We start from the raw sequence: 19,796 nt of genomic DNA, 5'->3' as shown, positions 1-19,796 counted from the left end.
GCCCGTGCCTCATACACTGAGCTGCTAGTCACAATGTCAGGGCTCACACATCTCCCAGAGACACCCTGGCCGGGACAGAGCTTACTGTCTATCAGGGGACATGGCACCAGCCAAGCCTGAGCCAGCCCTGGCACTAGGCCTACTGTGGGCTGCCCTCCCCACTTGCCCCCCTTACAGTCCCACGGATGGGCCTTGGGCACAGGGTGCTGGTCACCAGCAGTGGCAGCTCTCACCGGTAGTCATGCCGCTCCTCGTTGGCGTAAGGAATGAAGTTGCCCTTGGGCTGAGTGTAGTTGTGGTATTGGGATGGCGAGAGGATGAGGGGTGGCAGGTCACCTGTGGGAACAAGGACAGAAATCTGCTCGTACCCACAGCACCACTGCACATAAGGGAGACTGTCTTGGCCTTGTCCTCCTGCAGCCAGTGGCCACACTGGGAGAGGAAGAACAGGCCGCCCAGCATGCAGGTAGGTAGGTGGCCTGCATGCACCTATTTCGGGCACGGAGAGCGCCACAGTCATGGCCACGCAGACGAAAAAGGCAGGCAGGAGGATCTGCGAGAAGAGGGCCTTGGTGTTGCGCTTGGCGCAGTGGAAGCGTTTGATGATCAGACCATGGAACTGGCGCAGCTTCAGCCACGAACCTTCCAGCTTGAAGCTTCCCCGACCTGCCAGGTCACGATCCTCTGCTTCCACCTCTGCTTCTTGCTCTGGGAGGGAAAGGGACATCAGCCCTCTGGCACAGTTGCTCCCACACCTGCCTGGGCTCCCAGGAAGCTGAGCCAGACACCCAGACCAGCTCAGCCACCCCAAAGGTAAGAGCAGCACCCAACCCCAAGTGTACCACACCGAGCCACAGCAGCAGTGCAGGCAGAAGCATGGTATCTGGCTGGCAGGTTCCTCTTGGCCCCAAAAGGAAAAATTAGACAATAGTTTTAAAAAAAACAAAACAACCTAATTTGGTGCTTTTTCTAGGATCCCTCCATTTTCCCATCAGCTCTGCCAGCTGGTGGGGAGTCAGCACAGTCAGGAAGAGGGGACAAGACACAGGTGGGAGTCCCAGTGAGACAGTGGGAGCTCTGTCACAGCACTGTCCCAGCTCTGCCTCCCACAGCCCTGGTGGGGGGGAAGAGGTGGCACATCCCTAAAGTAGTCACAAGAGTTGTGAGATAATCCAGAACAGGATCTCTGACTACAGCAATAACCTCGAGGCAGGTGCCTGCACCCTCTCTATGCAGCAATCCCAGCATCCAGGCGGGGAGAACCTTGCACCTGGGACAGGGTATGACAGGTGAAGCCATCACCTGGAAGGTGATTCTGTGCCCAAGGACCAAGAGGAGAAATCCAACTGGTGACAGTGTGGGAAGAGGCCATGTTAGTGGGGCAAGTCTGCAAGGTGGCACTGGAGACCCACAGGAGGCAGAGGCAGAGCCAACACTGGCTGCTCTCACTGACTCCACACCTTGGCATGAGACCCTCATGCACAGCCTACCAGCATGGGGTGCAAACTCGTGGAAAGAGCCTGTTCCCAGCCCTTCCACCCAGACTGTGGCTCTCTGGGTGCTGTGTTGCTGGATGCCCCATTAGCCCCCTCACCATGGGCTCTCATCCCAGCAGTCACAGCCACCCATCTCAGTCACAACCAGATACCCTGAGGGACCGGGCCAGCTCTGCCCACCCTGGGTGAACCCTCCATGTCCCAGCTAAGTGCCTTCCCCAGCCCCTGCCACTGGCCAGGCACCAGTAGCACCAACCTTGCAGACTGATGTTATCAGGGTCCTGCCGGTTATCGAACAGGGGCGCGTAATCCCCAAAGAATTCAGAATAAGCCCCACCTTCATCGCCACGCACGGAGCCCACCGAGGACACTGAGCGCAGGGATGCCTGCGACTGCGCCAGCTTGGAGCAGGTCACCAGGTTGCTGAGCTCCACCTCGGGCTTCTCTGGCACGGCCGCTTCGGCCAGAGGCTCCCCGTTGGCTTCAGACTTTGGGCCCAGCTCAGAGGCAGGTGGCTGCAGGGCATCCTTGGACTCCTTCATGTCTGGAAGAAAAAATGTGGGTTGCCACCGGTCATGCTACTCTACATTGCAGCATGGCACCAGATGGGGATGGATCATATCACAGAATCACAGACTGGTTTGGGTTGGAAGGGACCTCATCTCATTCCAGCCCCCTGCCGAGTGCAGGGAGACCTTTCACTAGACCAAGTTGCTCCAAGCCCCATCCAACCTGGCCTTGAACACTTCCAGGGATGGTGCACCCACAGCCCCTCTGCATGACCTGTGCTAGAACCTCACCATCCTCACAGGGGAGAATTTCCTTCTAACATCTAATCTAAACTTTTCCTCTTTTAGTTTAAAACCATTTCCCCCTTGTTTTAACACTATCTGCCCATTTAAAATCCCCCTCTCATTTTTTCAAGCCCCCTTTAGGCACTAGAAGGTGCCATAAGGTCTCCCTGGAGCCTCCTCTTCTCCAGGTCAACACCCGCAGCTCTCCCAGCCTGGCTCCATGGCATAGGTGCTTCAGCCCTCGGAGCATCTCTGTGGTGTCCTCCAGAGACCTCTGAAGACACCAGAGCTAGCCACTATTCCAGGTGAGAGTAAAGCCAGAGTGGAGCAGAGGCTGTCTGCCTTTGGCTGGGATGGGCTCTGCTGGAAATCTCCTGGGACAGGAGACTCCTGCAGCCACCAAGCCCAGCAAGATCACACAGCCCTTCACTAGCCCCAGCAACACCTTGTGCCCCCCAAAGCACCCGTACCCACGTCACTGTTCTCCAGAGACTGGTCCTCCTCAGACACCTTCAGGAAGACCTCCTCCAGCGTGGTGTCCATCAGCCCAAAACTGGTGAGGTCCAGCTCTTCCAGGTTCTGCTCCAAGTGCTGTGGGAGCAAAGTGCTGTGTGAGGAGGGCAGATGTCCACAGTGCCACAGCCCCCTGCCTGCCCACTCTGCCAGCCCCTGCAGGTACCTGGAAGAGCCTCTCAAAGCAGCCCTTCTTGACAGCCTCACTGGGCAGGATGTAGGAGAGCTCTGTGTTGGTGTCTGAGATGAGGAGGCAGGAGGCCACATACTTCTTGATGAACTGGGAGACACGAGGCTCAGAGCAGGGGCTGACAGAGGAGTGGCTCAAGGGGCTGTGGCCTGGCTCTGGAGCAGAGAGACAGTAGCCATTGGTCAGTTCACACCTGGTCTCCCTCCAAGACCCCCCACATTTCCCCTACTCCCCAGTGCCATAGGGGCTTCCTGGTCACCCTGACTGGCCTGGGGATGGTCTTCTGCAATGTGGCCCACACTGGACATCTCAATCCACAGGGCAACCCACAGGCTTGACAGAACCAGCACCCGGAGAAAAATGCCACTGTGTAAGGTCTGGCCAAGGACCCAGCTGGGAAAAATTAAGGCTGAGCAATGGGACCTCCTACACCCCTGCCCCATCCCCTCTGCCCTCCACATGGCCTAAGGAGACTCAGGATGGGAGTACTTGGGCATTGACCTCTCCTTTGCTAGGCTGAAGAAGGGCTGGTGCCATCTACTCCTTTAACAAAGGGTCCCACTGCTCCCAAGACCTGTGCCATTCCTGGTGTCCGACTGCTTCTTCACCACTGTCAGCTTGTAGCCGTCACCATAGGTGCTCTTGAGGAACAGTGGGGAACCACAACACTTGAGCTTGCCATGGGAGATGATGGCGATGCGGTCCCCCAGCAGGTCAGCCTCATCCATGTGGTGTGTGGAGAGCAAGATGGTCCTCCCTGATGGCAGCACAAAGCCTCAGCAGAGGGGCCGTGGCTGCCACAGAAGAGCATACTAGGCTCTTTCCAGCTCTGCTCACCTGGCTTGTACTTGAGGATGAGGTCCCAGATGGCCCTTCGGGCATATGGGTCCACACCAGCTGTGGGCTCATCCAAGATAACAGCCCGCGACCCACCCACAAAGGCAATGGCCACCGACAGCTTCCTCTTCATGCCACCTGAGAGAGTCTGCACCTGGCAGTGCCGTTTGTTGGAGAGTTCCAGGTCCTCAATCATCCTGGGGACAGGGCAGAAGCACCAGGAATGCTTGGGGGGCTGTACTGGTGCCCAGCACCTGTGGGGAATATGTAAAGCCTATTCCCCACATGGTATCTGCAGCCTTCGGCTGCTGGGATTGCCCAGCTGCAGTCAGGCTACGGGACTCTTCTGCTCACTTCCACAGCCTGACACCCCAAGGGTGGGAAAACACTTGGTGGAGCTGCTCCATGGGACACCTCTGCCACCAGATCGCCCCCCATAGCACAGCCAGCAGGAAGGAGACTCACTCATGCCAAAGGCATGGATGAAGACAAAGGAGCTGGAGGGTGCCTACTTGTCCATCTCCTTGCGGATCTCCTCCTCTGCCATGCTCTTGAGCTGCGAGTAGAACCAGAGATGCTCCTCCACTGTCAGCCTGTCAAAGAGCACGTTATGCTGGGGACACATGCCCAGGTTCTTCCGGATCTTGTCCATCTCTGTACGGATATCATGGCCATAGATGGTAGCAGAGCCCGATGTTGGAGGGAACAAGCCAGTGAGGATGGACCTGGATGGATGGAGAAAGGCAACAGTGTGAGGGAGCTCATATTCCTCAATCTGGCCCCAATCCCAACCACCACCTCTGGGAGCATCTGCTGGGCCCCAGGCAGAGCATTATCAGCACAGGGCCACGAGCCTACTCCTGTCCCATGTTTGTGCCAGCCCCACATCCACACTGCTGCACTCTGGGCATGGTACCAGCTGTCACAGGGCCCTGCAGACACATCCCAAAGCCCCTGCAGCTGGCCAGAGGAACATGGTCGCTGTCTGCCTGGACAGGCACTCACATGGTGGTGGTCTTGCCTGCACCATTGTGCCCCAGGAAGGACACGACCTGGTTCTCGTAGAGGTTGAGGCTCAGCTTGTTTAACGCCAGCTTCTTGTCTGTCTTGTAGACTTTGGTGAGCTTGTCAATGCAGACGACCAAGGGGAGGTGGGTTGGCTCCTCCTCGATGCCCCTTGTCTCCTCTGCTGTGACAGTAGGATGGTGAGGAACCAGGGGAGGGCAGGGAAGCCAGGTTTTGAGTGGGGTTCCCTGGGAATGAATCAACCCGCCTCTATCCCATGGTGGCTATGCTGGCTTGCAGTCCCTTTCCCTCTGCTTCTCACCAATTTTCCCCCTCCCACGCCACAGTAGCAGCTCCCAGAGGCCACAGTGCTTGGCCCAGCATCCTGCCCTGACAAGAGCACAGGGGTCCATGGCCAAGGCAAGCAGAGCCAGGGCCACCCTGTGTCACCCACTGCGCCCCCAGCTGCTCTCACCCAGCCTCCGGCTTTCCATGGCACAGGCCTGATCCTCCTCCATGATGCTGAGGCGGGTGTTGCGTGACCATGGCCAGGTCCACTCCCAGGTCTCCACGCGTCCATTGCCCAGCCAATAAGACTTCTGGAAAGGGAAGTACCAGGGCCGTGGCAGGCCGAACATGCCTGCAACCACAGCCCCAGGGAGTCAGGGCCAACCCTACACTCAGGGCCATGCAGAAGCTGCTGAGGACTGGGTCAGAAATTGGTATGGGCACGGGCTTCAGGGTTTTCCCAGGTCAGGTCACCACTGCAGGGTGCGGGCTGTGAACACTCCAGCCAGCTGGGTTCAGGGCAGCTGTGGGCTGTGCCAGGAAACAAATTCCTTTGGGATTCAGGTTGGGTTGGCTCATGCTTCAGCTTTACAATGAAAAAAACAGGGAGTAACTGAGATGCTTCCACAAGGGGAGGATAAGGGGGATTGGTATCTCAGCTGTGGGACATCTGGCTTTGCTACCACCGGCCCCTGAATTGAGATACCTGGCTGACACCAGCAGATAAGGACACGTGGGCAGGTGTCCCCCAGCAAACAGGCTCCTGTAAGGTCTGGGGTGCCCTCATGCCCCTCTGCCCACACGTACCCGGGTGCACGGCCTCGATGTACCACGTGAGCACCCCATACACCATGGCATCCACAACCAGCATCATCATGGACAACAGGAGGTTGAAGTCATCTCCTTCCACGGGTGACTGGCTGAAGGTGTGCCACTGGATACCCACGCCAGCCACCTCATACAGCGCAAAGTACTTGGAGCCCAACCCAAATGCCGTGGTGGACATGAGGGACTGTGAAGAGGTGGAGAGAAGGGAATGGGAGGTCAGCAAGAACCGCAGGCCAGCTCCAGAAAAACAGGTTGGGGTGGATTCCTACCTAGTGCTGCCCCACCCAGCCCCATGGAAATGCTCCTGGCCCTGAGAGGCACCAAACCTTCAGGAGATACCTCCAAAGCCCCACAGGGAGTTGGTTCATACAGGCAATAGCTTGCCCAGGGCTTGGTGACAGCTTGGTGCCTTTGTACTGGACATGAGGTACCTGAGGCAAACCTGGGACTAAGTGTGTCCCCAGCTGCTGCAGCCAACTCACCGCAATGCACTTCTCGAAGGCCGTGATCTTGTCATGGGCCACTTCCTCCCGGATGGCCACATACATGTAGGGCACGTAGCTGAGGAAGTAGATGATGCCACCACAGGCAGAGGCCAGCTTGGCCTTGGAGTAGAGCACTGACACCAGAAAGCTGCAGGGAGGACAGCATCTCCTTGGATCCCACCCCACCAGGACTTCCCCCATTTCCACCATTTGGTTTTGGTAGTGTTGAGGCAAGAAATTGGCTCCCCAAATCAGCTGCTTGGAGGGACTTGTGCCCCTCCACTGTCCCTTGCCCACATAGCTCCCAGCACCCTTGCTCCATGGCACTGCCCATACCCCTTTACTGCCCAGCACAGACCAGGCAGCTCACCAGAACATGATGGTGGCCACAGCATAGATGGCAAGGAAGAGCCATATGATGAGGACGTCGCTATGCATCAGGACCTTGCCGTACTTGAGAATGGCAGTGAGTGCTGTGACCGAGATGGAGAGCTGGACAAAGCCAGTGATGAACCAAGCCACCCAGTGCACCGCATTGTTCAGGCCCATCATCTTCATCACCTGTGAGGCCAAAACTACTCAGCAGGACTGTTCCCAACCCTGTGCACCCATGCTTCCATTCTCACTGGGCTGGGAGGGCAAGGGGTAGCACCAAGGGAGCTGCTGGGAGTGGGCAGGACACAGCACCCTCTACTGGGATACCAAGGAGCTCAGCTCCCTCCAGTACTGGCCCCCATCTCATGCTGGGGACACTCAGAAGGACCAGCTCTGCCCAGGGATTTGGGATCTCCATCTGCCCTAGTTCATGTAACCCAGAAATACAAGGAAGGTGACCAGGGACACAGCACAGAATGTAGGGCGCAGATATGCCCACTCCTCCCCAAGAATCTCTTCTGCCATCCCTACCTCTTTCAGGCGATGCTCCTTCTCTGTCACGATGTGCTGGATCATCATGGCCACTGAATAGACCCAGGAGATCACCATGCAGAGGGGCATCATGTGCTCGATGACAAAGAGAAAGCTGATGGGGTAGAGGAAGAGAGGGGAGAACCTGATGGTGGCACTGCCACAGAGACCTGCAGACACTCTGGGGCAAGGGACCTTGGAGGGGCTCTCTCACTGCTCAGGGATAACCAGTCTCTAACCCAGCTCCTCCTTAGTGCCTAAAAGAACTTCTCCAGTGAGTCCACAGACAATCCAGTGTCGTGGCTGGCAGGCCTTTGCAGGCAAGTAGCAGCCACGGGCTCTGCCTAGGGCCCTGCCTAGCCTGGTGTGGATGGGGCCCTCTCCAACCTCCTGCCCAGGAGTATTGGTGGCTCTGGGACTTCTACAGGTGCTGCCTCCAGACTACTGTAATCCATAACCACCAACAGATCCATGTGCCATTCCTTTACTTTCCCCTGCCTTCCTGAGCCTGGTAGCCCAAGGAATTGGACTTAACTGGCTGCTCATCACTCCCCAGATCACCAATCTCATTCTGGCCCCCAAACTTGTTCCCTTTTCCCAGCTAAAGTATCCTGGCCTGCAAAGTGGAAGGAGGAAGATCCTGTAGGTGAGTGTTACTTACTCATCTCGGGTATAACATGGGTACGGGAACATCTGTACATAGTTGCCAGGCTCCACCACATCGTGGCCAACAAATGTGTTGATGAGGGCGCGCTCCATCATGTCTGCGGAAAAGAAGGAGAGGCCAGGCTGAGCGCAGAGGGGCCAGGACCATGGGCAGCTGTGGCAGGGCGCTGACACTTACCCTGAATCCAGACAAAGCCGTAGAGGAAGTAGAAGCGGCCGCCGGTGTTGGGGCCAGGCCGCCAGTATGCCCGCCGGATCTCGTTGGTCTTCTCTGTGAAGCTGGAATTCTGACGGATCTTGTACGTGACATGGGGAGGCAATGAGCCATCCCTGTTAGTCTGGAAGATGACGCCTGTGGGCAGCAGAAGAAGCAGGGAGTCCACAGGGGCCAGCCACATCAGCTGGTCCACAGCAACAGGCAGGGATGGGGAGGGCACCGTGAGGTTGCCATGGATGAGATGGGTGGCACAGCCGGGGATGTGAGACCCCCATGGGATGCGAAGGCACACAGCAGCAGGCTGCATCAGTGGGAGAGCCAGGACAGCAGCACAGGTCAGAGGATGGGCACCACGAGATACTCAGCCCCCTCATCCACCCAGCACATGCACCAAGGGACCCACATCCTGAAGCCTGTGGCTCCAGGGCACAGCTGGAGAAGGGCAAAATTTCAGGGACCCCTGAGAACAGCTGGTTCCCAGGGACATACTGGCAAAGACCGTGACATTGTCCTGATAGGCTTGATTCAGCGTGTAGTTGACAATGCTCTCCTCATCCGGGAAGCCTTTGAAGATGTCCACACTGACCTAGTGGCAAGAGAATCATAGAATCACTAAGATTGGAAAAGCCCTCCAAGATCATTAAGTCCATTAACCCAAACACTATCAAGCCCAGCATTAAACCATGCCCACCAGGTGTCAAATTCACACATTTTTTGAACACAGGGGTAGTACCACTGCCCCAGACAGACTGTTCCAGTGCTGACCACTCTTTCAGTGAAGAAATTTTCTGTAAAATCCAACCTAAACCTCCCCTGCTACAACTTTAGGCTGTTTCCTGTTGTCCTGTCACTTGGGAGAAAAGACCAACCCCCACCTGGCTGCAACACCCTTCTAGGTAATTGCAGAGACTTAGAAGGTCCCTCCTGAGCTTCCTTTTCTCCAGGCTGAGTTCCCCCAGCTCTCAGTTCCTCCTCATCAGACTTGTGCTCCAAAACCTTCCCTGGCTCCACTGCCCTTCTCTGGACATGCTCCAGCAGGCTAGTGAGATCCCACCACCCTGGATGGGTCCAGCACACAGAGCCTGCAGATAGTACAGCATGTGCCACCCAAAGCCAACCCCAGCCCCTGAAGTCAACAGTGTGTGAGCACCTCCACCCTAGACATCTACCCCAAAGCTCTGGACACTGCAGGAGCCACCACCTTCCCCAGGGCTCCTGTCCCACGCTCTTAAAAATGTCTCAGTGGATCTGACCCTCTTCAGCCCAGCAGAGCCTGGCTGCTGGTGGTTCAACCTTCCCACAGGTGTGCTCCACCTCACCTTGGCCATGAAGCGGACCCAGCCGCAGGCAGCATTGTCAATGGTATCCAGCTGCTGGAGCAGGATGCTGGCATTGGGCAGGGAGAAGTTGCCATTGAGAAAGTTGTGGAGAACATCACTGTCAGAGACATTCAGGATCTCTGGGTGCTTGTGGAGGTCAGCAGTCAACTGAGACAGAGAGGAAGACATGCAGGGAGAAGTTGGGGTATGCCCTGCCTCTCAGGTCACTGTCCCCCGGACACAGGTAGGACCCAAAGCTCCTCCTGAGCTGATGAGGAACAGTGTGCACACTGTGCAGGGATCCAGACTAGTCTCCACAAGAGAAGGTGGATACCAGGGAGTACCCCATGAAGAAGTTACAGGGTATCTGGGGGGAGGACAACCCCTTCTCCACCGCCAGGGCATTAAATCCCAGGCAGGCTCATCCTCACCACACTGTCCTACCTGCTGGAGCCAGTGGATGCGTCTCTGCAGCCTGCCCTCCTCCAGGTAGGCTCGGATCTCAGGGGAGATGTTCAGCCATGCCTTGGCGTAGTGGGTGACGTTGCCCACAAAGGCAAAGGTCTCGTTGGCCTGGGGGCCAAGCAGAAAGTCATACAGCAGGCAGAGGCAGGAGCTTCCTGCTCTCTGGGATGACTAGCAGTCATGGAGATAACCGCCCACTTCCCACTGCCTGTGGGAACTCCCTGTGTCTGGCAGTCAACCTCTTCCCTGCCGCACAGCCCATCTGCAGAGCAGGATGGTGGGAGAAGGAGGACAGGGGTCCCAACCTATGCATCCTCACCTTCAGGATGACCTTGTCAACTTCGGTGCCCACAGGTGCATACAGGATTTTGGGGTTGCTGGTCATCAGATGCACAAGGAGGCCCAAGTTTCGCTGCTCCTTGCTGGTGAAGCCCAGCGAGCTCATGTTGCCCTGTTTCAGTGCCTCAGGCTCAATGGTCCTGCAAAGGGAGTTCAGGCTTTCTATTCTGCTTCAGGCTCAGCACCCCTTGCTGCAGGCAGCCCCCACCCTTGCCCATGACAGGCCTTCAAACTGACTCCAGTGCCTGCGTGGTGCTGCCCAAGACAGAGAGCATCCTTGACTGTAGGACAAGGCTGCGGTACAGCACCCATCCTGCCTGCTCAGCAAGGGGTGACACCACTGGCCTGCACAGGGAGAACCTGGAGCCATCCCCCAGCGCTCCTACCGGTTGTTGCCGCAGAGGATGGGCTGCAGCCCTGCCCAGAGCTGCACGAATGCTGAGAACTGCCCCTGGGGGTTGTCAGTGCCAGATGGGCTCTCCCCAGTGCCCTCTTCCTCCTCTGCAGTGGCATTGCCAGCCGTGGCATTGGTGCTGGCCCAGCTGGTGCTGTTGGCCGTAGGTGGCACAGCCTTGCTGGCACAGGCTCCCCTGGGCAGCAGCTTAGCCAGTGCTGAGAGGATGTTCATGTCCTGGAGAACCTTCTCCATCTCCACCAAGTCCTCGAGGAGGGCACGGAGGCGGTGCTGGGTGGCTGTGCTGTTCACTTCCTCCAGCTTCAGCTGTGAGTATGTGTGGACAAGGAGTTACTCATTGCTGGGACAACAGGGTCTGCTTGCCTTTAGGAAGGGACCAACAAGGACCCCAAGCAGTAGCAACTCCACTTTCTTGGTTAAAAGGTTGGAGCTGTGCTGAGGTAGGGCCCTGGACTCGTTGTGCGGCTATGAGGCAGTGAGAATGGTGGCAAAATGCTGGCAAGGACTTGCGTGAGGACACGAGATAGCACTCAAGACAGGAAGGGTGGTCCTCTGTTCCTACAAAGGACACATCGAGCTTGGGTAGGACAAGGAGTTTGACCTCAGAGTCAGGCTTGAGTTGTGCCAGCAAGGGCTTTGCCGGTCCTGGGGAGAGAAGCTAGCAGGGACACCTAGGAAGATGCTGGGGACACCCAGTCCCATCCAATAGGCAGCATCCAAGCAAGTGCTAGAGGGGAAACCACCTGGGATCTTAACCATGGAGCTGGGGGTGGGGGGGTACTCATGTCAGAGAAGGGGTTGACCAGGAGAAGCCAGGCCATTTAACTGTTCCCCATCCCAACACAACACCATCTGAGTTTGAAAACCCTTCCCAAGTTTCATCCCTGCCACCAGCCTGCCCCACCTGCCCCACTCTCACCCTGCTGACTATCTTGGAGGTGTCCAGCTGCTTCTGGAGCTCAGAGGCCAGCTGGGCAAAGCGCTCCTGGCGGATGGTCCGGCTGCCATTGCAGGCCAGTGCCCGGTATGCTGCCAGCAGTGGCTGCTGCCTGGGCGACACGCGCAGGAGGTGGTGCAGTCCCCCTGGGTACTGCTCACATGTCAGCTGCTCCAGCACTGGCCCGGTGAAGAGGACATTCTACAGGGGAGGAAGTTGTAGGCACAGCGCTGCAGTACCTGCTCTGGCAGAGCAGCCCAGGTTGCCCCATGAGGTGCTCACCTCCATCTCAGTGACAATGGCCTGGGGGCTATCAGAGATGGCAGGTGCCACAGCAGTGCTGGTGAGGCCCAGAGCCTGGGAGAGCATGCGGAGCAGTGCTGGACGGTGTGGGGCTGCCAATGGGTCCTGCAACACCCTGTGAACAAGCCCTTCCTGCAGGCTCCTCCAGCCACTGGGTAGACTCTTCTGCAAGATGAAGAATGGGGACAGCTGATGGGGGCTCCCCCCAGGTCCCCCTCCTTGTGCGTCCCCAAGCATACGTTAACAGCCCCACAGCATCCATGGTCTCCACGGGGCGGGGAAGAAAAAGGATGTGCAGATGCAGGGAGCAGAGGTCCCCTGCATGCCAGACACAAGGGGGGAACAATCTCCCCTGTTCCCTCTACAGCCACCACCCAGGCAGCGCCAACCCCCACTGCAATGGTAAACCCAGACATAGGTACTGGTGCATCTCATAAAACTGGGAGAACTGGTGGCAGCACCAGGATGGACCCCAGACATCCCTGCTGCTGCTCTGCCCCCTGACAATGTTCTGTCATGGCCCATCTACTGGGACAGACAACCCCAGATCATCTAGGGTGGGATATGGAGGGGACAAGAGGGTGGGCTCTACCCTACCATGTCCCCTGCATGCAGGGCCGCTCCTCACCTCCAGCTGTGTCATCTTCTTGCTGGGGCCAAACCCATCCCACAGGTCTCGCTCCTGGGTCTCATTAGGTACCAAAGGAAAGGAATCAAAAAACTGCCGGTACACCTGCACCAAGATGAGAGCATAACTGCCAGGTGCACCAAAAGTGGAGCACCAGTGCTGCACCTGCTTGCCCAGCAAGACCCTGGCATGGGGTGGCAGGGTAGGACAAATCCAAGCTCGGTGCCATTCACAGGGTAGCAAAGACCCCTGCAAAGCCCAGAGGTCACCCACCTCCCGCAGGTCAATGTTGGAGCCCAGGAGCAGCTCAGCTGTGCTGTTGGGGAGGGAGAGGTTCTGCATCAGGAAGCGCCGCAGCTCACCCTGGTCTTTGGCCGCCCACGCCAGTGTGAAACTGGACCCTGCCAAGGAACAAGGTGGGAGGTCAGAGCAGCCCACCAGCATAAGGGACATGGCATGGCCCCAGAGCTGGCCCTGCCCAATGCAGCGATGTAGGACAGTGGCAGGGCACTGCCACACACCATCACTTTGCTGGGTGTCGGGCCAGCTGGGCCAGCTGGCGCTATCTGTCCCTGCCCAAACAGGTAGTGAGGGCAGGCAGAGCACAACACACCTGCTTGGCTGCTGAAGTGGGTCTCCATGGAGCTGGGCTCAGGGCTGCTGAGGGCCTCCAGATGCCGGCGCAGCGACTCCAGCTCCTCCTCCAGTCCTGGATGCTGCGGGTCGAAGAGGCTGCTTTGCTCTACTGCCTCGCTGAGGTGTTCCAGAATCTGTGTCACCCTGTGAGAGCCCAGCACCGCCCTGGCTTCAGGGACAGAGGGATGGGGACACTTTCCCCAGAGCTCTGGGGGAAAGAGCCCCTCAGGTGCAGGGGACAGCAGTACTGTCTGAAACGGGGCACCACTGCCCTTGCGTGCGCACTGAATCCAGTGTGCCAGGGTTCAGAGAGCACCTCAAGGTGTCTCAAAGGGTCACCTCTGTCCTCCTCCCAGCACTGAATACCTGGGAGCCCACAGCTGAACAGATTGAGGTGTCCCCTGCACCAAGGACATGGTGGTCTGCACCCAAGCAGTTCTGGGGGATGCTAGCTTCTGCCTCAGCCCCAGGGTGGCAATGTCAGCGTGGAAAGGGGCAGGTTCTGTGTGGGAGCATGAGGGGTAGGAGAGGAAGTGCATGGTGAGGGCAAGACTTACGTGGAGTTGGAGTACTGCAGAAAGCCAAACTCATCACGCTGGCCGTCAGGGCACAGGGATTGCATGACTGGCAGGATCCCGGCTGATGTGAGTGGGGCCGCCGTGTAGAAAGCTGGAGCCAGTAAGAGTGCAGAAGAGACCAAGGAAAGTGCAGGCAGCAGGGAGGAGAGGCAAAGAGGCAGGGAGGGGGAAGGGGCCACCAGAGAAACAGACACTCAGTTCAGAAAAGCACACGCTGGGGTCTGTGAGCCCAAGGGAGGCTGGCGGCCGCAGTCAAAAGTCAGCAGCTTTCCCACCAGGGCTGTCCTGGCTGGTGACTCTGTGGGGCTGCAGGCAGCTCCAGCACCCCTGGCTCTAGCCCTCTTGCCCCCATCCACTCTTCCCTGGGTGATGGCTCCCTTGAGCCCCACGACAATGCCAATTTCTGCCACTTCCCCCCAAAATGGCCACCAACCTCCTCCAGGCTCCTGGCCCCTCCTGTTAGTAGCCTCAAAGGCAGTGGTGTATCTCCAGAGGAAACGGAGGAAAAATACAACAGGGAAAATAATTTGTCACCTGCAGCTCCCAGAGCCCCCAACCTCCCCCCAACCCAGCTGCCCCGAAGTGCAGCATCTGGAGGTAGGTGGAAATGGAGACACGGAGTAGGAAGATGGGAGAAACAAGAAGCAGCAAAGGGCTGGCAAACCTTCCCCCCTCCACTGGCACTGAGCCATCATTCCTGCTGGGACCCTCCCGTGTCCTTCCCCAGGGCAGGACAAGCCCAGAATGCCACTGCCCGATGGGAACCACAGGTTGTCATCGGGCTGTGCCAGTCAGGCACCCTGCTTTCACCACCCTGCCAATGACCCTGTGGTTAGAGATAGGTCAGTGCTGTTAACAAGGCCACAATTGGTGGGCACTGGTGAAGATGGGCTTCTGGCAGGAACAAGGGACAGGTGCAGCATGGGATAGGCCAGCAGCCTCTTGGGGTGGTGGAACCCACACTGGTGGCCATGCCACAGTTTGGTGACAAAGTCAGTGCATGGCATCTTGCTGGCCTTGAGGCTCTAGTGCCACATTCCAGCTTGTCCCAGCCATGAGGGGCCAAGACCCTGGTGGTGGGACCTGGTGGTGGTGCTAGTGAGAAGCCAGCCCCAACCCCTTGGTGACTGGGCAATACTGGGTGACCACAGGCAACCACATGGGTGACAGGACCCAGCAGACTTTTCTCCAGGAGGCAGGCAAGAAGGAGGAGTAAGACAAGCCTCCACCTGGCCTGGAGAGGCCTATTCAGCCCAGGAGGCTGGGGACATGGCCACCAGCGGCCCCAGCATTTGGGGAACCCAGCACCATCAACCAAGGGGGTACACCATCATGGCTGCTCAGTCCCCAGGCAGAGGCCATACTGTGCTGCCCAAACTCATCTTCACCAGCTGTGGAGGAAGGCAAGGGGTTTACAGAGGCATAGATTAGGCCAGAGTGAGTTTATCTAAACCAGGCTCTTCCTCCCCAGACTATGAGGCCAGCACCGGTAAGGGAATGGGGGGAGGCGCCCACCCGTCCCACCAACTTACAGACTGGCGCATGCAATTGAGGCATGAAGGGCAGGCGGGCAGGGGAGATGGCGGGAAAGAAAAAGAAAACATGAGCAAAAAGGAACAAAAAACCAAACGAAAAACCACACAATGCAGAGCATATGTCAGCGCCAAGGCAGGAACCCCAGCAGCGCCTTGCCGCAGCCGGACCGTGCTGGCAGCTGGGCTCTCCCTCGCCGGGACACACTGAAACACAGGCTCAAACCATTGTCACATGGGGTCACCTCCAGGGCCCAGCATCTCCCCTGGCCCTGCTGTGCCACCTGTACCAGGGCACCCACCAAGGTGGGCATCCATGGGCCCTTGTGAGTTGACAGCTTCACTCCACTGCCTCTTCCCAGCTGCACAGCCCACAGCCACCAGAGTCCAGGCCAAAGCTCCAGCTGGAATTCTCCCAGAGCCCTCAGCTCCAGTCCCATCAATTTATCATCCTGCCAGGCCTCTGAGCACACCAGGGCCAGGCGTAGGGCTTACTGTAGGTCACTTCCGCCCCCCACTGGGGAGCCCTTCCCAGAGCCACTCCAGCTGACCCTCAACTACTTAGGAGGACTGTGGCTGTTCCAGCACCATCCAGCTCACCCTTCCAATGACAGTCACAGGCTGGTTGGTGCTGCAACCCCCAGGGGAGCCTCACCAGGCTGGGACAGACTCTGCTACTTCCACCAGTCCTTGGCTGTAGCTCCTGCCCAGCACAATGTCCCCCAAAAGGCCTCTCTAGGTCCCCCCTGCCCTCAGGCTGGAGCACCTCCCCAGGGCCTCAGGGTGTCCCCAAGTGTGGGAGTGCCCCAAGCACCACCTTGCTGGGACTCACCTTCCTTCACAGGAATGGTTGGCTTCTTCTGCCGCAGCCCCAGGAGGATGAAGAAGAGCACCAGGGGGATGAAGATCTCGAAGGCCAGCACCCACTAGGGATGACACAGAATGCTTAGGGACAGAACACAGCCACCTGGGAGAAGCACAGGCAGTACAGGGGCCCCCAGGCATTGGTGCAGTGCAGCACTGTGTCCACATATTGCAAAAGGCTGTCACAGGTCAGCCAGCAGCAAACAGGTTCCTAGGCATCCCACAACCTCCTGCCTGCACCACCCTGTCCAGAGCACTGCAGGACACAGCAGGGTATGCAAAGGGGATGGATCCCTCTTCCAGCAGTGCAAACAGGCTGCTGGGGCTTGAGCTCAGCCTCGATGGTCCACCATAGCTGGAGCTGCCCAGGGAGAAGACCTCAAGTTCTGAAGGCTAGTGCCCTCACAGCCTGGAGCAGCATGATGTCCCCTTGTCACCTGTGCCACTGTTGGATCTCACAAGGCTCAATAGCTGAGTGGAATAGCAGAGTTCAGTTCAGCCAGGCCCTGGCACCAGCTCCAGGTGCAACTGGGCCATCCTGGTACCCATTCCATGCCCACACAAAAGGCTCTGGCTGCAAGGAATTTCCACTGACAGCATACGGTAAATAACAACAAATCCCCAGGAATTTCTGGCTACAGTGGCTCAGAAGTCCAGGCTAGGCTCTGTGCCCAGAGGCCCTGGGGATAGGCGTCAGTATCTCCAGCTATGGGCAGGAGCAAGCATCTGGCACACTGCCAGCACAGCTGCTACCACTTTGCACTGGAGTGCCCAGAAATAGCACAGCCCTGCTGCCCAGCAGTAGGGAACCACTGCAGGCTCAGAAACTGAGGCACAGGGTGAGGTGAGCCAACTTTGGCTCACTCCAGGGCCAGACCAGACCCAAGGCAGCTGCTGAGACCCTGAAACTGCTGCCACCCACGGGCACAGCAGGGCCCAGCTCCACTACCAGGAAGGTGCTTTCTACACAACCCACACTGGCCTCCTCCCAGTGACCAGTGCCAATGGGCAAGCTCATGGGGAGGCAAGAATGGACTTTAATCTGAAGGATGCAGCTGCCAACAGGCGACAGGGTCAGGCCCTGTGTCTCCAACCTTACCTCCATGCTGCCTCACGCAGGGGCTGTCAACACTCTGTCAAGAAAGTCAGAGCAGCCCCAAATAGCAGTGAGCAGAGGGAGCCCTGCACCCAGGTTGCTGCCAGCAAATGGCCACAGTGCTACTTCTGTGGGATGAGCACAACTGCACCCATGGATGCTGCACTCGCCATGCCAGAGTTCCTGGTTTTGGACAGGAAGAAGAGCTGAAGGAGATGGAAAATGCCCCCAGGAGCAGTGCCTGAGAACCATCATCTTTCTGATAACACCAGTCTCAGGGATAGTCCCTGGCGTCACTGTTCCTGCACAAGGCAGGATAGCAGGGGACACCCTGACACACACTGCTGTCCCGTGGCCCCTGCCCCACCCCCTGTCTGTTTACCAGGCACACAATGGGGCCTCTGTGCCCAGGCACCGGGGGGACCACCCCCACACACCCACGCTGGCCTGTACCAGGCTCGTGTGGGGACTGTCCTTGGTGGCAACAGCTTGATGGAATCTGCTTGTTGTTATTTATTTTTTCACTGTTTTATCACTGTTATTTATTTTTTTGACAGGGGTCATTGACTTTTGCTCATCTCCATCCCCAGAGATGTCCCTTGTCCCCACCCCTTGTCCCACAGCAGAGTGTCCCACACATTTGGCACCCACAGTGACATGGTGATGGGCAGACATGGTAGCAGATGGCTATCTACCAGGCTGCACCTCTAGGACTGACCCTGCCTCCCTGGTCCCCAGGGGCACTGCCATGACTTCCAGAGAGGCACCAGGTGGGTACACCAGCACAGCCTAGGGAGGGTGGGGTCTCTACCTGCAGGTGGAAGACAATGGAGGACATTTTGGGATTGTGTGAGGAAGCAAGGAGGAAAGGCCAGGATGCAAGCAGCTGAGAAGGAAATGCTCCCCAGTAGGTGGGAAAGGGCCAAGGAGAGGAGAAGAGAGGGGCCAGACCCTGCCAGCAGCTGGCATGATTGCACCAGCTAGTCTGCCCTGCTCTGTCACCCATCCCCTGCCCCCCTCCTCTCTTGATGAGCACACAGGTGCAGGACGGAGGGTGGGACACTGGTCCCAGGAGCCCTTGTACCAGGTGACAATGGCTGTGGGGGCCACGGACAGCTCCTGGGCGGTGCCATTCTCTTTCCCACATCCCCTGCCACGTGTTCATTTCAGCCTGGCTGTATGTGAGCAGGATGAGGTCATAGGCACTGTCCAGATTTGCACAAGTGCTGGGTGTCCACCTGCCACCCTACAGACAGTGAGGTAACTTGTCCCATGTTCGGCCCTGCTCCTTGGCTGGAGGCAGGGGTGGGGGAGTCCTGCCCAATTCCCCCAGCAGGGAGGCAGAGCTGGGTGGGCACTACAGCAGGGTGCTGGCCCCTGGCAGGGGAACATGTCTTTCTGGGAGCATTGGGACACTGATTCAACGCCTGTGCCCATCCTCTGCCACACTGTCAGATGGGAGCGAGAGGCTGCTAGGAGACCAAGCAGGAGGCAGCAGTGCCTGCTGCAACACACAGTTCCCACGCAGTCAGGTCAAAAGGTCACACAGGCACCACAGGACAGTGGTGCAAACAAAGCAGAGTAATTGGCCCGGCCTAGCACAATGGTGCCACCATGCCCACCCCTCCAGCCACCACTGGGACAGCTGGGAGATGTGCTGGAGCCAGGGTCAGCACAGACGTGGTTGTCAGATCATGGAAAACTGCACAACTCCACTGGGGTCCCCAGGATGTGGCAGCACTCAGGTCCCAGTACCCCAGGGGGCAGTCCTTATGGGGACAGCCAGGCCAGGCAGAGGCAGCTCTTCCTGTCCATTGCTGTCACCCAAAAGTCCACTCAGTTCCCTCCTGCCTGCCCCCAGCAATGCATGACGCCCACAAGCCACAGCCTCCAGCCAGCATGGTGTGGGAGAGGGCAGTCAGGAGCTGGGCACCCCTATACTAAGACTCTCAAGCTGGCAACTCCAGTGACATCCCTGCACCCCAAACCTGCCATGTCAGCCCCCCTGCACACAGCATGGCATCTGCAAGGGGGTTTATTGGCAACATCACACACAGCATCCAAAATCCCCTCACATACCCCCCAGAGGACAGGGCAGGGTCTGCCTGTCCTCCTCATGAGAGGAAGGAGCTGCTAACTACTCCATGCCAGCCTCTCTGCCCATGCCAGTGCTGCCCACAGTGCCAGCAGGAACTCTGAGGGATGGGGCTCTCAAGTCCTGGAGGATCCAACTTTTCCAATAGAATTTTAAGGATGCAGAAATTAAATTTTCATGGCTCCACACTTTAATCAATGTCCACTTTTGCCCACAGCCAGAACATAAAGGCAGGTAAAGCCATGGTCACTGGGAAAGATGAGCTTGAGAGCTCTGGGGCAAAATAGGCCCCAAAATGCATGAGGCTGTGCCAAGCTGCCCAGTTCCAGTGGAAATCTGACCATGGACTGATGGTCACCACCCA

At 57.8% G+C, this 19,796-nt stretch overlaps 1 protein-coding gene across 1 annotated transcript in view; it reads right to left on the bottom strand.

Moving 5' to 3' along the window:
• Nucleotides 1-19,796, bottom strand: part of ABCA2 (ATP binding cassette subfamily A member 2) — a 33,134-nt gene that overhangs the window by 10,563 nt on the left and 2,775 nt on the right. Inside the window, exons 2-29 of the mRNA XM_053996095.1 lie at nucleotides 16,210-16,303; nucleotides 13,825-13,936; nucleotides 13,245-13,411; nucleotides 12,905-13,032; nucleotides 12,632-12,736; nucleotides 11,983-12,192; nucleotides 11,683-11,901; nucleotides 10,735-11,069; nucleotides 10,329-10,488; nucleotides 9,989-10,117; nucleotides 9,545-9,712; nucleotides 8,715-8,811; nucleotides 8,187-8,360; nucleotides 8,004-8,106; nucleotides 7,343-7,457; nucleotides 6,807-6,997; nucleotides 6,434-6,584; nucleotides 5,931-6,135; nucleotides 5,311-5,475; nucleotides 4,836-5,016; nucleotides 4,343-4,555; nucleotides 3,831-4,027; nucleotides 3,568-3,750; nucleotides 2,970-3,148; nucleotides 2,761-2,881; nucleotides 1,753-2,040; nucleotides 490-708; nucleotides 234-336 (exon numbers count right to left, since the gene is read on the bottom strand). Of these exons, the coding sequence (XP_053852070.1) occupies nucleotides 234-336; nucleotides 490-708; nucleotides 1,753-2,040; nucleotides 2,761-2,881; nucleotides 2,970-3,148; nucleotides 3,568-3,750; nucleotides 3,831-4,027; nucleotides 4,343-4,555; nucleotides 4,836-5,016; nucleotides 5,311-5,475; nucleotides 5,931-6,135; nucleotides 6,434-6,584; nucleotides 6,807-6,997; nucleotides 7,343-7,457; nucleotides 8,004-8,106; nucleotides 8,187-8,360; nucleotides 8,715-8,811; nucleotides 9,545-9,712; nucleotides 9,989-10,117; nucleotides 10,329-10,488; nucleotides 10,735-11,069; nucleotides 11,683-11,901; nucleotides 11,983-12,192; nucleotides 12,632-12,736; nucleotides 12,905-13,032; nucleotides 13,245-13,411; nucleotides 13,825-13,936; nucleotides 16,210-16,303 (4,712 nt within the window). The remainder of the gene's footprint in view (nucleotides 1-233; nucleotides 337-489; nucleotides 709-1,752; nucleotides 2,041-2,760; nucleotides 2,882-2,969; nucleotides 3,149-3,567; nucleotides 3,751-3,830; nucleotides 4,028-4,342; nucleotides 4,556-4,835; nucleotides 5,017-5,310; nucleotides 5,476-5,930; nucleotides 6,136-6,433; nucleotides 6,585-6,806; nucleotides 6,998-7,342; nucleotides 7,458-8,003; nucleotides 8,107-8,186; nucleotides 8,361-8,714; nucleotides 8,812-9,544; nucleotides 9,713-9,988; nucleotides 10,118-10,328; nucleotides 10,489-10,734; nucleotides 11,070-11,682; nucleotides 11,902-11,982; nucleotides 12,193-12,631; nucleotides 12,737-12,904; nucleotides 13,033-13,244; nucleotides 13,412-13,824; nucleotides 13,937-16,209; nucleotides 16,304-19,796) is intronic.

This window comes from Vidua macroura, chromosome 21 (genome assembly GCF_024509145.1).
Source record: "Vidua macroura isolate BioBank_ID:100142 chromosome 21, ASM2450914v1, whole genome shotgun sequence".
Taxonomy (NCBI): Eukaryota; Metazoa; Chordata; class Aves; order Passeriformes; family Viduidae; genus Vidua; species Vidua macroura.
The sequence above is the reverse complement of the archived record's forward strand: the minus strand, read 5'-3'. Positions and strand labels throughout refer to the sequence as shown.